The 16,228-nt window shown below is 42.8% G+C and overlaps 1 protein-coding gene across 7 annotated transcripts in view; it reads left to right on the forward strand.

Annotated features, from left to right (window-relative positions):
* Nucleotides 1–16,228, forward strand: part of far1 (fatty acyl CoA reductase 1) — a 108,868-nt gene that overhangs the window by 83,156 nt on the left and 9,484 nt on the right. For 6 of the 7 annotated variants that reach the window (XR_013498777.1, XM_078220906.1, XM_078220905.1 and 3 more), the window contains one exon: nucleotides 10,423–10,552. Coding sequence is in view for 5 of the 7 variants with exons in the window: in XM_078220906.1 (XP_078077032.1) it covers nucleotides 10,423–10,552 (130 nt within the window). In the remaining 2 variants the exon portion in view is untranslated. Of the gene's footprint in view, nucleotides 1–10,422; nucleotides 10,553–16,228 lie in introns of those variants that run through there. The other variant, XM_078220908.1, reaches the window with a different exon arrangement.

Raw genomic sequence — 16,228 nt, forward strand, 5'->3', positions numbered from 1 at the left:
TTAGATGAAGAGACAGAGTAATTTATTTCAGTTTGCTGATGATACAAAGTTAGATGGAAAAGTAAGCTGTGGGAGAACAGAGAGGTTGCAAAGGGATATAGGCATGGGTAAATGAGTAAGCAACAAGGTGGCAGATGGATTATAATGTAGGAACATGTGAAGTTATTCACTTTGTTCGAAAGAATAGAAGGGCTGAATATTTTTTGAATGGTGAGGACCTTGCCCAATCTCTGAATCCCTCTATCAGCGTTACTAAAACAGGCTATCTGGTCATTATCACACTGTTATTTGTGGAAACTTGCTATTCACAAATTGGACATTGAGTTTCCCACAGTGGCTACATTTCCAAAGTACTTAATTAGCTGTAAAATGCTTTGGGACATTCTGAGGTTGTGAAAGCTGCTATATGAATGCCATGCCATTTGAGTGGGCCCTCAACTGTGGCTTATTTTTCCAGTTTGGGCATGGTAAGAGGGGCTGGAACGATGTGGTGGAAGCTGCTGATTCCTAAACTAAGGTGCAGTGGAGCTTTCCAATTCGACCAGTATATTACAAATCTTCTGCTAATGTCTTTTTGTAGTTGATATGATCGCGATCGTGTTCAAAGCTGGTTTGATTGATAATACGTCTTTGGACATACCGTTAGTTATTTGAACATACAAAATAGTAGCAGAAGTGGGCCATTCAGCCCTTTGAGCCTGCTCCGCCATTCAATAAGATCATGGCTGATCTGTTTGTGATTCTAATTCCACACTCCCATCTATCCCTGATAATCTTAGATTCTAGTTAGGCAAGGGAATCAATCTACCTCCTCCTTAAAAATATGTAATGGCCCAGCCTCCATCACCACCTGATGCAGAGTTCCAAACATGGATAAACACTTGAAATGTCATAATATGTGGGGCTACGGGCCAAGTGCTGGAAAGTGAGTTTAGTGTAGTTTTGTCAGTATAGACTCGTTGGGCTGAAGGGCCTATTCTGTACTGTATGACTCTATGACAAAGTTAGAAACCCTGAGAGAAAAAAATTATTCTATCTCCATCCTAAGCAGCCGGCCCCTAATTTTAAGACTGCCCCCTAGTTCTGGACTATTTTTATCCATTCATTGGATGCGGGCGTCACTGCCGGCATTTGTTGTAAATCCATGTTTTTCCTTGAGATAGTGGTGATGAGCCATCATTTTAAGCCATTGTAGTCTGTTTAAATTACAGATTTTCAAAGCAGTTTTTGATGCAACAATGCGGCTTGCTTGGCCATGTTACATGAAACAATTCACTGAGATGAAACTGGAGAAGAAGGACATGAAAAGTTATGATGTCAGTCTGGATTCTGGATCAGAGCAGTTGTGAACTGTTAGTAGGGGCTAATGTAACTCGTAGCATCAAATCATATTGCAGCGGGACTGGAGTTACGTAAAGGCCAGACTATGCAGGGATATTGTTTTATTCCCTAACTGATCTAGTCGAGTTTTTAATGACAACCTTGAAAACTTGTTCCCAGCAAAAGTTTCAGTTCCTGACATCTGTTCCCCTTACTACAGCTCCCATTGTCACTGCCGGAAGTTTAAGTAGTGCTTCCCAAGGATCTGTCTGGAACCTCAGCCTGTCGCCAAATATGTTCATGACTTGGCTGAAGGAATAGGGAGTTGTACATCTTTCTGCGAATCATCAAGTTAAGAGAGCATATGAACATGGAGCAGGAAGTGAGCATTCAGCTCCTCAAGCTCTATCTGCCATTTAATAAGATCATGGTTGGTCACAGTACAGGGCACAATAAGTTGCATCACTGGGAGGAGGAAGTTGATGACTATCTCCTTTGTTTTGTTGACATTGAGGGAGAGATTATTGTCGTCGCTCCAGTTTACTAGCTTCTCTATCTCTTTCCTCCGTCTCGTCATTGTTTGAGATCTGACCCACCATGGTGGTGTCACCAGCAAACTTGAAAATCGAGTTGGAGGGGAATTTGGCCACACAGCCATAGGTGTATAAGGAGTATTGTAAGGGGCTGAGGACACAGCCTTGTGGAGCACTGGTGTTGAGGATGATCATGGAGGAGGTGTTGTTGCCTCTTCTTACTGATTGCAGTCTGTGGGTTAGGAAGTCTCGGATCCAGTCGCAGAGGGAGGAACCGAGCCCTAGGCCACGGAGTTTGGAGATGAGTTTTGTAGGAATAATAGTGTTGAAGGCAGACTCCTTAAATAGGAGTCTGACATGGGTGTTTTTATTATGTAGGTGTTTCAGGTTTGTGGATGGAGTTACTGGAAATTTGGGGATCACGTGAAGTCAGAAATTAATTCATTTTAATTTGCAAAAGGGAATTGGATACATATGTGAAAAATTTCAGAACTACGGAGAAAGAAAAAAGAATGGGACTAGTTGGATAGCTATTTCAAAGACCTGGTACAGGCATAATGAGGCAAATGTTCTTCTGTGCTATCTGATTCTCAGTCTTAACATCGAGTTATTCCCTGGATTAAGATATAGTTTGTGTGAATTCTTTGCTGTCCTTTTTAATTGGAGTACCTGCCTGGTTTCTGAGAAGACGTGGACTTAGAACATAGGTAGAAACATAGAAACCCTACAGTGCAGAAAGAGGCCATTCGGCCCATCGAGTCTGCACCGACCACAATCCCACCCAGGCCCTACCCCCACATATTTTACCCGCTAATCCCTCTAACCTACGCATCCCAGGACTCTAAGGGACAATTTTTAACCTGGCCAATCAACCTAACCCGCACATCTTTGGACTGTGGGAGGAAACCGGAGCACCTGGAGGAAACCCACGCAGACACGAGGAGAATGTGCAAACTCCACACAGACAGTGACCCGAGCCGGGAATCGAACCCGGGGTCCTGAAGCTGTGAAGCAGCAGTGCTAACCACTGTGCTACCGTGCCGCCCAAAATAACCTTTAACCAGGTGTTGCTAAAACTCTTACTGAGGACATTGCTAATCACAGGGAGTTTGTGGTTCGATTGGGATGCACCAGGAGCCATGTTGCTCTCCTGTCATTTTGGAATTGGAGTGTTTACTTGGGGTCAAAACAGAAAATGCTGGAAAAACTCAGCAGGTCTGGCAGTATCTGTGGAGAGAGAAACAGAGTCAATGTTTCACATCTGTATGACGTTTCCTCAGAACATTTACTTGAGGTTTTCCTGAGATAGCATTGCTGGGTCATGGGATAAAGTCTGAGAAGTAATGCTGTCTATTGAATGGGATAAGCTTGATGATCTTTATCCTCTAATAGTCTTTTTGTATCAGCAGGCTAGTGAGTTGACTCTGGGCCCTGCGTGGTGTGTGGTTCAGAGTTCTCACAGCCTAGGGACAATCCTCATTCTCCAACTCCCTTCAGTTATTCCCCCTTTTTCTTTTGGTGTGATCTGTGCACAAATAAGGCAATACACAGTTAGTTGGTTAATATTTATTCCATGTTTATTTCCAGAAGTAAAAGATGCACCAGTCCCTCCAACAATGATGTCTTGTCCATCCCAATGTATAGACTCTTCCCCCGGAGACCATGTGATCTCCTGGGAGCAGCGAGAAGCCAGACTTCAAAATGAATGCCGTTTCTGGGGAATAAATATTCAGGAAATTCCTCTCCTATCCCCATCAGCAATCAAAACTATTCCAAGAGAATCGCTTTGGCCATGATACTGCAATCCGTTCCAAGGCAATTGTTTTTCCACTTCTAATTTGTCGGCGCATCTGGTTTGCTGCCTGTTGGAGCCTGGTGTCTCACGAGCTCTCGTGCAGCTCTGAACCAGCAGCCGCAACCACAGCATTCAGCAACAGCTGGAAACTTTATCGGTGGAGTTTTCAAGTCTGACTCATTGCAGTTTTAATGGAAAAAAAAAACCATCCCCAATCTCTTAAACTGTGTGAACTGTGACACTTTATAATTTGTTGGGAACTGATGCCATTCCAAGTTCAGAGCCTGCTCAGTGAATTGAATTTAATGTCTGAGCCAGCAGTGATTGAATGAAACTATCAGCTCCGAAACATTGACAGTCCAAATGAGGGAAGGAATGTGGACCTAATGATTGAAATGCACTGGCACAATTTGCCTGGGAAAATATTTTGGGTACGATCACCCTTCTGACATTGGTGGAGTTCCTTGGCAAAGGACCCAGGGCTTGGCAGGGCCGGATGACACCAGTAATAAAGGGGTCAATAGCTTCTTCCCTACTCTAGTAGTATTGAGATTTTGGAATATGTGGTTGGGCCCACGTTAGTGACAGTTTGATCTGCAGTTGTTCAACTCTATAAGAATAGATCTGGGTGGAGAGGCACCCTATCTATAACAATGGGAATTCTTGTGCTGTTTACAAAATATAATCAGACTATATTTGTACTTTATTCTCCAAGGCTGGAGATTAACCTTGGGAATTCAGTGTTATGCTTATTTTTGAAGTCCTTGGGTGTGATGTTTACAAAAAAGATGTTGCTCTCTCACCTGACTGTCGTAATTTTTTCCATGTTTTCTTCTAACTGGAAAATTCTTGGTTACCAACCAGTTATCAATAGACAGGCCTTGGTAGCTTCTGCAGTAAATTTAAATTTTGCTGAGAGTTGTATGAATCAAGGGAAGTGATGTTACTGCAGCAGAATTGAACACTCTCATTTCAGGCCTTGCTATCAACATGATCAGTACGCCTACGTCAGGCATAGCACAGTCAGCTGCATTGTAAGCAAATCTTTGCTCTAATCTAATTAGTCTTGTTCCTGAGAGCAACCAGTGTTGTGTTTTGTTCAGCAAACCGCTCCTGCAGTCCTTTTTGAATGTTAGTGCAAAATTCAGGACTGTTTTGTAGACCTGTGCACACGGATTAATGTCAGTTTGTTTCATAAAGACCCCATGTAGCCAACAATAAGGGGAACTGTTTGTTCCAGCTTTCTCGTATTGACAGCAGATGCTGTTAACCAGTTCACAATTCAACTTTCGCAGTTTTGTCTAGGGTTGGAGGAGCTGTTTATAAAGAAAAATGCTGGCAGACTGTTGATTAAGATGCTCTTTTTTAGCCTCCTGCATTTTTTCAATGGCTGTCCTTTGTCCTGATTTTAGCTTTGTCATCACAGAGGTACGGTGGCACAGTGGTTAGCACTGCTGCCTCACAGCTCCAGGGACCTGGGTTCAATTCCCGGCTTGGGTCAATGTCTGTGTGGAGTTTGCACATTCTCCCCGAGTCTGTGTGGGTTTCCTCTGGGTGCTCCGGTTTCCTCCCACAGTCCAAAGATGTGCAGGTTAGGTTGATTGGTCATGCTAAATTGCCCCTTCATGTCCTGGGATATGTAGGTTAGAGGGTTTAGCAGGGTAAATGTGTGGGGTTGTGGGGATAGGACCTGGGGTGGAATTGTTTTCAGTGCAGACTTGATGGGCCAAATGGCGGCCTCCTGCACTGCAGGGTTCCATGATTCTAACTTGGAGGGTGCTCTTACTTTGAGACTCATGATTGCTGTCTACTGCCAATAATATATTGACTTTAAGTTGGGCGTGGAGGGGAGAGGGATGGGGATGAGATTTGTGGTGTCAGTTACACCTTATTTACTATGAAGTAGTGCAGATGCCTTCACGTTTAAGTAATGTTTTATGTTGCTTAATTGCTGTAAACAGAAAAATCAGTGGTCATATGGGAAGCTGAAATACCCTATAATGTCTTCTCCCTCAATGCTTGTCTGGTTTCATCTGTACTATCTCAACCGCTCCATGTGGTAGTGAGTTGCACATTCTCATCACTCTCCGCATAAAGAAATTTCATCTTAATTTCCTATTGGATTTCTTAGTGACTGCCCCTCATTATGCTTTCCCCCACAGGACGAAACATTGTCTGTATCCAGCCTATTTTGAAGATCTCTATTCACTCTTCATTCACCCTTTATTCAAAAGAAAATGCTGATGGAAATGTTTTTGTTGCACCTCTTTGCACTGATCTTGCAATAATATGTGCTGAAGAAATGCATTCAGACAAGATTCAATCTTCTAAATTATGCCCACATTGATTTCATCAATGGATGTGGATATGTGGATTTTATCAAAGCCTTTAACAAGGCATTTTTATGCAGCAAATGGCTAGGATCTGGAGTGCAGCACCTGAGTGTGATGGAAGCAGTTTCAGTTGTGGTTATTAAAAAGAAATTTTGATTTGATTTGTTATTGTCACATGTTTTAGTATACAGTGAATGGTATTGTTTCTTGTGCGATATGCAGACAAAGCGTACTGTACATACAGAAAGAAAGGAGATGATGCAGAATGTAATATTACAGCCATAGCTAAGGTGTTGAGAAAGATCAACTTAATACGAGGTAGGTCCATTCAAAAGTCTGATGGCAGGAGGGAAGAAGCTGTTCTCGCTGCATAAAAATGCCTTGTTAAAGACTTTGATGAAATCCACATAAACTACATCAACTACATTACCCTCACCTACACACCCGGTCACCACCTCAAAAAATTCAATCAAATTAGTTAGGCATGACCTTCCTCTGACAAAGCCATGCTGACTATTCCTGATCAAACCTTGCCTTTCCAAGTGGAGATCTTCAGAATTTTAGAGCACTAAGAAAATCTTAATGCAATCATGCAGTGAAGATGAAAAGGAAATCATGTTTTATTAATTTATTAGAGTTCTTTGCGGAAGTAATAAGTAACATGGATAAGGGGGAGCCAGTGGATGTGGTATAATTTTCAAAAGGCTTACAAATAAGTTTATTATCTTATCAAAGCTAGGGGCAGTTAACATATTACCCTATGGGGCCAGTAACCACATCTTGAATGAAAGGATATGGAGAAAAACAGGAAAGTGAAGCTGAGGCCATAGTCAGGTCAGCCATTATATTATCAAATGGAGAAGCAGGTTGGTATGTGACCTCAGACTTTTGTATCTTTTTCCTGACAGAAAAAGGTGGAAGAGAGTATGTCCGGGGTGCGTGGGGTCCTTGATTATGCCGCTGCCTTTCCGAGACAGTAGGAAGTGTAGACCGAGTCAGTGGATGGGAGGCTGGTTTGCGTGATGGACTGGGATTTGTTCACAGCCCTTTGTAGTTTCTTGCAGTCTTGAACAGAGCAGAAGCCACACCAAGCTGTTATACAACCAGAAAGAATGCTTTCTATGGTGCATCTGTAAAAATTGGTGAGAGTCATAGTGGAAATGCCAAATTTTGTTAGCCTCCAGAGAAAGTAGAGGAGCTGGTGGGCTTCCTTAACTATAGTGTCGGCCTGGGGGGGGACCAGGACAGGTTGATCTGGGCACCTAGAAACCTGAAGCTCTCGACCATTTCCACTTGTCCCCATTGATGTAGACAGGGGCATGTCTTCCACTACGCTTCCTGAAGTTGATGACTATCTCCTTCCTTTCGTTGACATTGAGGGAGAGATTATTGTCAATTATCAGAAGAGAAATGGTTTGCAGGGAAAGCTGGGAGAGTGGAACTAGCTGAGTTCTTACATATAGCCAGGGTGAAAACAACCAGCTCAATGGCTGCTATTTGTTCTGTAATCATTCTATGGTTGAAGCAGAGAGCAATAATGTTTTTAAAGGGGAGCTTGATGCATGCATGAGAATGAAGGGAACTGAAGGATTTGGGGGCAGGGTGGGAGGAAATAATTTAATTGGTAGGAACTTTGTCTAATGAAAGGTCACTGGCATAGATGCAACACAGTTGTGTCAAGTACTCGTGTCTGGAATGTTCACTCTGTTGATTTTGGGTCAATAGCAATGAGCACGCCAAAATAGATCCACCTCTTAATGCGCTGGGAGCTGTTTTTATTCATTCGTGGGACATGGGTGTCGCTGGCTGGTCAGCATTTATTGCCCATCCCTAATTGCCCTTGAGAAGGTGGTGGGGCGCTGCCTTTTGAAACGCTGCAGTCCATGTGCTTTGGGTTGACCCACAATGTCACTAGGGTGGGATTTTGACCCAGTGACTGCGAAGGAACAGCAATATATTTCCAAGTCAGGATGGTGAGTGGCTTGGAGGATGCAGTATTTTGAGACTCGGCCAGAAGCTCAGCACTTAATCTTTGCTGCAAGTTTAGTGTTGAGTATCTTTAATGAGAGATACTTCCATGCATTGTTCTCACTCCTTTTATGCCCTCCAAAAACGGGCTTCAAAGGCATGCTGCGTCTGCTCCATCATTTATAGATGATGCGCACCATGGAAGCTGCAATGTTGAGAGTTTCTAGAATAAAGAGGGATAGGAGGAAGCTTGTGTGGAACATGAACATCGACATGGACCAGTTGGCTTTAACGGCCTGTCTTTGTGATGTAGACTCTTAAGTGATTCTGTGTAATGTGCACAGAAAGTACATCGTACTAAGGAAGAACTGCACTTCTCGTCACCTGCGTCTTCATGGTGCATAAGTGTCTTCTGGGACTTTTCATGAGCATTCATGACGCTGGTAATAAGAAGGAAACTTTCCAATGTTAGAAATCTGAAATGAGAGACAGAAAAGTGCTGGAGCGAGTGAAGAGAAGGGGCACAAGGCTGATCCCTGGTCAGAGGTATAGCTTGTGAAGAAAGCCATTGAGAAAACTTGGGCTTGTCAAATTGAAAGGAGATGTCTGGAGACCTAATTTTGGAGGTTTGCAAGATAGTAAATTATATGGAAAAGGGAATTGGGAAATGCAATTAAGTTGCAAGAATAAGACGAGGGGAGACCGGTCCAAGCTAGTAGCAGGCAAATTGAGGACTGATGTCAAAACTTTCTTTACATGGTCTGCTTCAGAAATGGACCCAAGGATTTAGAGTAGCAGGAAACAAAATCTCTGCAATTGTTTAAGAAACGATTTGACATTGCAGTTTGGGTAGTCCTGGTTGAAGGAACTAAAGTGGGGCAAATGGCTTTACCTGGTCAATTATCTTCTAAAGTGAAAAATGCAAAAGAAAGCTTGGGTTCGGCTACTTCATAACAATGTTAGTTTGAAATGGGCGAATGATCAACATTATACTCTCTAACTGAATTCTCCAATTTACAGTGATGTTTCAGCGCACTGTGGTATTGGGAAGCAGATTTTCGTTGTTAAGCACAGCCATTTTCTCTATCCTTTTCGCAAAAGTAATGTCCAATTTGACTTTCACAATACTGGAATCCCAAATAATGTAAAAACTCCGAATCTGATGCACCTTCACAAAGTGATTGCAAATGCTGATCAGTAAATCTGGATTCCAATATGTCTGACTCTAACCTGATCATAATTCGAGCGTAAAACCTGCGACTGGGCTTGCTGCCTGTTTTGGAAGTTTAAGTTTGTTCATGTTTCATGCACTGCATAGTAATTTGCCTCATTCGGATTCTACTTATCACATTATTGGGATCGGAATGTTCTGTTAAATTGCAAAGTTTGTTGTGACTCCTGAAAGTTGGAATACTTGCCCAACATGAAGTTGTTTACAAACAGGGAAAATAATAAATTTGATGACAGATCTCTGGCAAAGGGTGCACAGCTTTCCTTATTTCATGTGGTGATGGGATTTGCTTTGTATAACCAAATTTTCTGCTTCTGTTTTTGATTTTTACTGTTTGCAGTCCCTCCTCCACCAATAATATGTCTGCAAAGTATCAGATTCGTGGAATTCTGTGTTCCGAAAACCCTCTGGTCGTTTGTTCTTCTGCATTTAAACTCCAGTGCTGAAACTTGCACATTTTGTCTTGGTGATGAGCAACACTGAAACTGATAATAACCCTATTGTTGATGAGTGCTTGTTGCATTTCTGCTTTTGCTCATGGCTACTGATTGATGTTAAGCGAATAAGTGAAATTCTATCGAGATTATAGAGTTTTTAAACCAATTCTTTGAGAACAGAACTCTCTTTTTAATTCATTCATGGGATGTGGGTGTCGCTTACAAGGCCAGCATTTATTACCCATCCCTGAGGGCAGTTAAGAATCAGCCACATCGCTGTGGGTCTGGAGTCACATGTAGGCCAGACCACATAAGGACGGCAGATTTCCTTCCCGAAAGGACATTAGTGAACCAGATGGGTTTTTACAACAATCGACAATGGTTTTGTGGCCATCATTAGACTTCTTTTAATTCCAGATTTTTATTGAATTCAAATTTCACCATCTGCTGTGGTGGGATTTGATCCCGGGTCCCCAGAGCATTACCCTCGGTCTTTGGATTGCTAGTCCAGCGACAATACCACGACGCCACTGTGTCCCCTCTATGCTGTCCATTTCTCCAGTGACTTTACCCACGGTCCATTGCTGGTGTCACCAGATTATTTTCCTTTAAAGCAATGGGAATTTAACCTTTTTAACTGAAACAGTTATGTTGTAATTTTTGTCAGAAACTAGCTTTTGTTTACAGTGTGGATTGTATTCGGTGTGATGTGCTGCTTGTTTTACGTGCCAGTTTTTTAATGTTAAAAGGTGCACAATGATCGTTTTTTGGCTGCATTGATTAACTTGACTTTCTTAATGTTTAGGATGATGAAAATCATTAATCGGCTACACAGATCAATGATGCTGGTTGAATACTTCACAAGCCATTCATGGGTGTGGAACACTGATAACATCAACATGCTTATGAGTCAAATGAGCCCAGATGACAAGAAGGTAGATCTATCTTCATATGGGCTATAACCATTTATCTTTTTTTTACCCTGAATTTGTTATTGTATATGCCAGATATAAAGATAGGATTTATTATTTTGGAGTGTCGGGTAATTGCAGATGATTCAGTGTGGTGTTGCAACTTCCACTCCTGCCCCTCACCACCCCCCCCCCCCCCCCCCCCCCCCATCCATCCCACCATCACACGGACTATATTTTTCTCAAGATGTGGAATGGTGGGTGTGATCCATTTTGGACCCCCAGCCCAGCTTTCTACTCTCCTTCCCCACCCACCCCACTTTACAGCTACAACCTTAAAATATTAAACCATTGTCCCATTTCCAACCCCATAGGCGCCGAGCGAGACTGTAAATACCACGGTGAATCGGTTGGTTTTCCCCTGTTGCTACGTGCTATGAGGAAATGCTTTGAAACTAGCGCCACAACTAGATAAGTGGTAGCACATCTAGTGGGTTCGAGTCCCACTTCGGAAACTTAAGCACATAATAATCTAGACTGGCATTTCAGTGCAATACTGAGGCAGCACTGATGTCTTTTGGCCCAAATGTTGGACCAAGGTCAATCCTTCAATATGCGGATGTAAAAGATTCCATGGTGCGATTTCAGAGCGTGAGAATTCTCCCTGATAATCTGACCAATAGATATGCCCCAGCCAGCATGAATCACTGAAACAGGAAATATTTTATCTCGTTTGTGGTACCTTGGAGTGCACAAATTCAGTCTTCCATATTACAACAGTGACTAGACTCCAAAGGTGCTTATTGGCGTTGTAGTGCTTGAGCTGAGATAGTGAAAGGTGCTACATTAATGCCAGTCCGTTCTTTCAGGAAGAACTTTGGCAGCCAAGAATTTTGACTGCTTAAGTAGAATAGCAATTACACGAGACTTGAACCTGGAGCTTTTCCGCGAGCATTGTCAAAACATCTTTCGATCAGAATTTTTTTGAAGAAATTCCATTTTCCACATTAAAAATGTGGTTTGTGACTTGTGAGTCAAGCAATATTAAAATTATATTGCTGCTTTCGGCATGTCTGAATTAATATTCTAAAGAAACTTTCTCATTAAAAGTCAAGGGCTTTATTCAAATTCATTTTATTGGGGTATATTTAGGTTTCAAGTTGTGTATGATAGGTGGAGATGTTTTCCACCAGTCTTTAATCGCTGGCTTTGATTTAATACACCCCTGTGATATCGGAGTAAGAAGCACAAGCTGTACAACTCCTGATTGCAAAGAAGCATAGGAATGCGATTCTGCACTGAAGAAATCTGAACATAATATTGCAGAAGGGAAATGTTGAAGTGGTTTCTGGCCGCATTTGCGGGATTGCAGCGTGGAGTAGAAACATGGTAACCCAGGGACTACTTTGCAGCCAAAACTCAGCATATGACCTGCCACACGGTAGCAGTCAGTATGCTGCGTATGTTTTGCTGTTATCAGCAACAGTTACAAGAACTTTTAACTTTGACTTGCCCTCAGGGTCTTGGATGTTATGCACATTACAGAGTGGAAACAGGACATTTTCTAAATGGATCAGATTGACATTAAAACTAAAAGCATGATTGTTTTAAAGTTGCAAATGTGGATTATTTTGTTCTCTTAGAATGATATAGCACAGAAAGGGTCTATTCGGGTTGTTGTGTCAGTGCTTTGAAAGAGCTATCTAATTAGTCGATCTTGCCTGCTATTTTGCCATAGCCCTGCAAATTTCTCTCCTTCAAATATTTATTTAAGTACCTGAGGGAGAGGGAAGTGAGATACCAATCAGTGAACAGATATGGGAATGGTGACCAAGTGATGGCAGCTGGTATACATTTCTGTGACATTGTCCTTCCTAGCGGTGAATACGATACTTTCCAGTTGTTAGTATGTGACCGTTGCTGGCACGATAGTGTAAGATAACATGATGCAGTGCTTTCTTCTCCAACTTCTCAGAAGTTGTAATTCTTTTGAAGTGACTACCTTGCGTCAGGCAAGCCAGTAGTAGGAACACTGTGACTAACTGCAGTGGCCACTTTTTCAAGATGTTGGCTAATAATTGGATCACACTTAGGCCTTAATTACTCGGTTTACAGGTAATCTATTGCCACACTTTGCTTTCCGTGGTCTCTGAAGTGTGGGTTGAGTAGAACATTATATGCTCTCTCCCCAAATTAACATTTCCGCCCTCTTTTGCTTGTCTAGGTTACTTTTGTCATTATCATTTTCTCACAAACCTGCTTTTTGGAGACAGGGCAGTGTGTATAGCACATGCATGTGTGTCCCTTGAAGTGACCAGTTCTCCTTGGCACCATAACCCATTATAAAAGATTTAATAGCAGAGCACTTGGAAAGCAGTGGCAGGATCAGACAGAGTTGGCATGGATTTATGGAAGGAAAATCATGCTGGAATTCTTGGAGGATGTAGCAAATAGATTTGATGAGGGTGGGTTGGGGGGGGGGGTGCGGTAGGGGCAGTGGGTGTGCTTTATTTGGACTTCAGAAGGCTTTCAGCAAGAGATTAGTGTGTAAAACTAAAGCACATGGGATGAGAGTAGTGTATTGACATGGGTAGAAAACTGGTTGGCAGACAGGAAACAGTGTAGGAATAAACAGGTCTTTTTCCAAGTGGCAGGTGGTGACTAGTGGGATACTGCAGGGATCAGTGCTAGGACCCCAGCTATTCACAATGTATATGATTTAGATGAGGGAACTAAATGTAATACCTCCAAATTTGCAGATGACACAAAGCCGGTGGGAGGGTGAGCTGTGAGGAGGATGCAGAGATGCTTCAGTGTGATTTGGACAAGTTGAGTGAATGGGCAAATGTATGGCAGGTGCAGTATAATGTGGATAAATGTGAGGCTGTCCACTTTGGTAGCAAAAACAAGAAGGCAGATTATTATTGGTATAGCTATAGATTGAGAGAGGGAAATGTGCAACAAGACCTGGGTGTCCTTGTACACCAGTCACTGAAAGTAAATACGCAGGTGGAGCAGGCAGTGAAAAAGGCAAGTGGTATGTTGGCCTTCATAGCGAGAGGCTTTGAATACAGGAACAGGGATATCTTGCTGCAGTTACCCAGGGCCTTGGTGAGAATACACCTGGAATATTGTTTGCAGTTTTGGTCTCCTTATCTGAGAAAAGCTGCTCTTGCTATGGAGGGAGTGCAGTGAAGGTTTAGCAGACTGATTCCTGGAATGGCAAGACTGCCTTATGAGGAGTGATTGAGTCGGTTAGGAATATATTCGCTGGAGTTTAGAAGAGTAAAGAAGGGGGGGGGTCTCACAGAAACCTGTACAATTTTAATAGGACGCGTCAGGGGAGGTGCAGGAAGGATGTTCCTGATGGCAGGGAATCCAGAACCAGGGATCACAGTCTGAGGATATGGGTTAAACCATTTAGGAATGAGACGAGGATAAATTTCTTTACCAGAGTGGTGAGCCTGTGGAATTCACTACCACTGAGAGCAGTTGAGGTAAAAACATTGTATGTTTTCAAGAAAGCTCTTGAGGCTAAAAGGATATACCATATACACCTTTTAGCCTCAAGAGCTTTGGATTGGATGATCAGCCGTGATCATAATGAATGTTGGGGCAAGCTTGAATGGCCTACTCCTGCTCCTATTTTTCTGTAATTCCAATAACATATGAGGTGTTGATATTTCAGTGCGAAGTTAAAATAAATCTGGTTGTTTCTGTGTAGATGGAAACTGGCACAGTGCAGCTGAAGATGTCTCGTGTCATAATGCCCTCCAGAATTTCCCTGTTACGTGTAACCCAGCACTTTTTTTTTGAAAACAAGAGCTTAGTTTTGCTATGCTTCTGCACCAGAAACCAGAATAGCAAGCTGTTTGTGACCAGTTAAATGATTAATTGCAATGTCAATAGCCGACATGTCTTCAGCACACCAGGTTGCTAAGCACTATGGTATAACCCAGTCAGTGAGATCAAGGCTGCATAAGAAATGTTTCTATCACAGAACTGCAAGTTCATGTTACAAACAGTTGAAGAGCTGTGCATACAAGCCTCCCCCCACTCCCTTTGTGGCTGCATGTCTGTTTTGTGTTTTGGACCTTAGTTTGGCCAACCTCTGGGGCCTTTTGATCTGTGAAAGCAGCTGTTGCAAGGATAATATCCTGTGTACCTTCAATTTTGGCCTCTTGTGCATTTGCCTCTTTCTTTGTCCCACCATTGGCTGCTGTCCTATCAGCTTTTTAGTCCCTGGAAATGCATCCCCCCCCCCCCCCCCCCCCAATCCCCTCTACTACTCTTTTCCTCTCAGGCACTTAAAGCCTACTTCTTTAACCAAGCTCCTCCTCAAATATTTCCTTATGTGGCTTGGTTTCCAGTTTTGCTTGGGCCTTTTGTAACATTCTTTGAGATATTTTACTATTTGAAAGTTGAATATATAAGTTGTTGCATCTTGTCCCTGTGAGGTGAAAAATAAGTTGTTGTTTGTGAAAGAACCATTAAAAACCAGTAGAGTGCTAGGGAAGTTCCATAGCCTCTGGGGAAACGTTGGTGATGAAGACTTCAACAGTCAGCTGGCGTTCATAAAATACCATAGAATCCCTGCAGTTCAAAAGGAGTCCATTGGGCCCATCGAGTCTGCATTGACTCTCCAAAAGAACATCCTACCCAGGCCCACACCCCCGCCTTATTCCCGTTACTCTGCGTGTTTACCTGACTAATCCACCTAACCTGCACATAATTGGACATTAGGGCTGTTCACACAAAGCTGTGCCAGTCTCTTGCTCATGTGAAGCTTTGATCCATCTTGCAACAGAGAATAAATACACAGAAATAGGCCATTCAGCCAATTGGGCCTGTTCTGCCATTCAATACAACCATGGCTGATTATCCACTTGAGCATATTTTTCCCCATATTCTCCTTCATGCCATTCTTTGCTAGGGGGGTTTAAACTAATTTGTCAGGGGAGTGGGAAAAGGAGTTGTAGTCCAGAAGTCAGTGTTGAGGGTGGAGAGGTAGTGGGGAAGGTATCAAGGTCAAGGGTGGGTACCGGTAGACAGGAAGGTGGGTTGAAGTGTGTCTACTTCAATGCAAGGAGCATCTGGAACAAGGTAGATGAACTCGGGGCGTGGATTGGTACTTGGGACTACGATGTTGTGGCCATTACGGAGACGTGGATAGAACAAGGACAGGAATGGTTGTTGGACGTTCCGGGGTATAGATATTTCAGTAAGTGTAGGGAAGCTGGTAAAAGAGGTGGAGGAGTAGCATTGTTAATCAAGGATAGTTTAACGGCTGCGGAAAGGCACTTCGAGGGGGATCTGCACGCTGAGGTAATATGGGCTGAAGTTAGAAATAGGAAAGGAGCGGTCACGTTGTTAGGACTTTACTATAGGCCCCCAAATAGTAATAGAGATGTGGAGGAAGAAATTGCTAAGCAGATTATGGATATGTCTGGGGGTCACAGGGTAGTTGTCATGGGGGACTTTAACTTTCCAAATATTGATTGGAACCTTTGTAGGTCGAATAGTTCGGATGGGGCAGTTTTTGTGCAGTGTGTGCAGGAGGGTTTCCTGACACAATATGTGGATAGGCCGACAAGAGGTGGGGCCACATTGGATTTGGTACTGGGAAATGAACCGGGCCAAGTGTTAGATTTGGTTGTGGGAGAGCACTTTGGAGATAGTGACCACAATTCGGTGTCTTTT

This window comes from Mustelus asterias, chromosome 9, assembly GCF_964213995.1.
Source record: "Mustelus asterias chromosome 9, sMusAst1.hap1.1, whole genome shotgun sequence".
Taxonomy (NCBI): domain Eukaryota; kingdom Metazoa; phylum Chordata; class Chondrichthyes; order Carcharhiniformes; family Triakidae; genus Mustelus; species Mustelus asterias.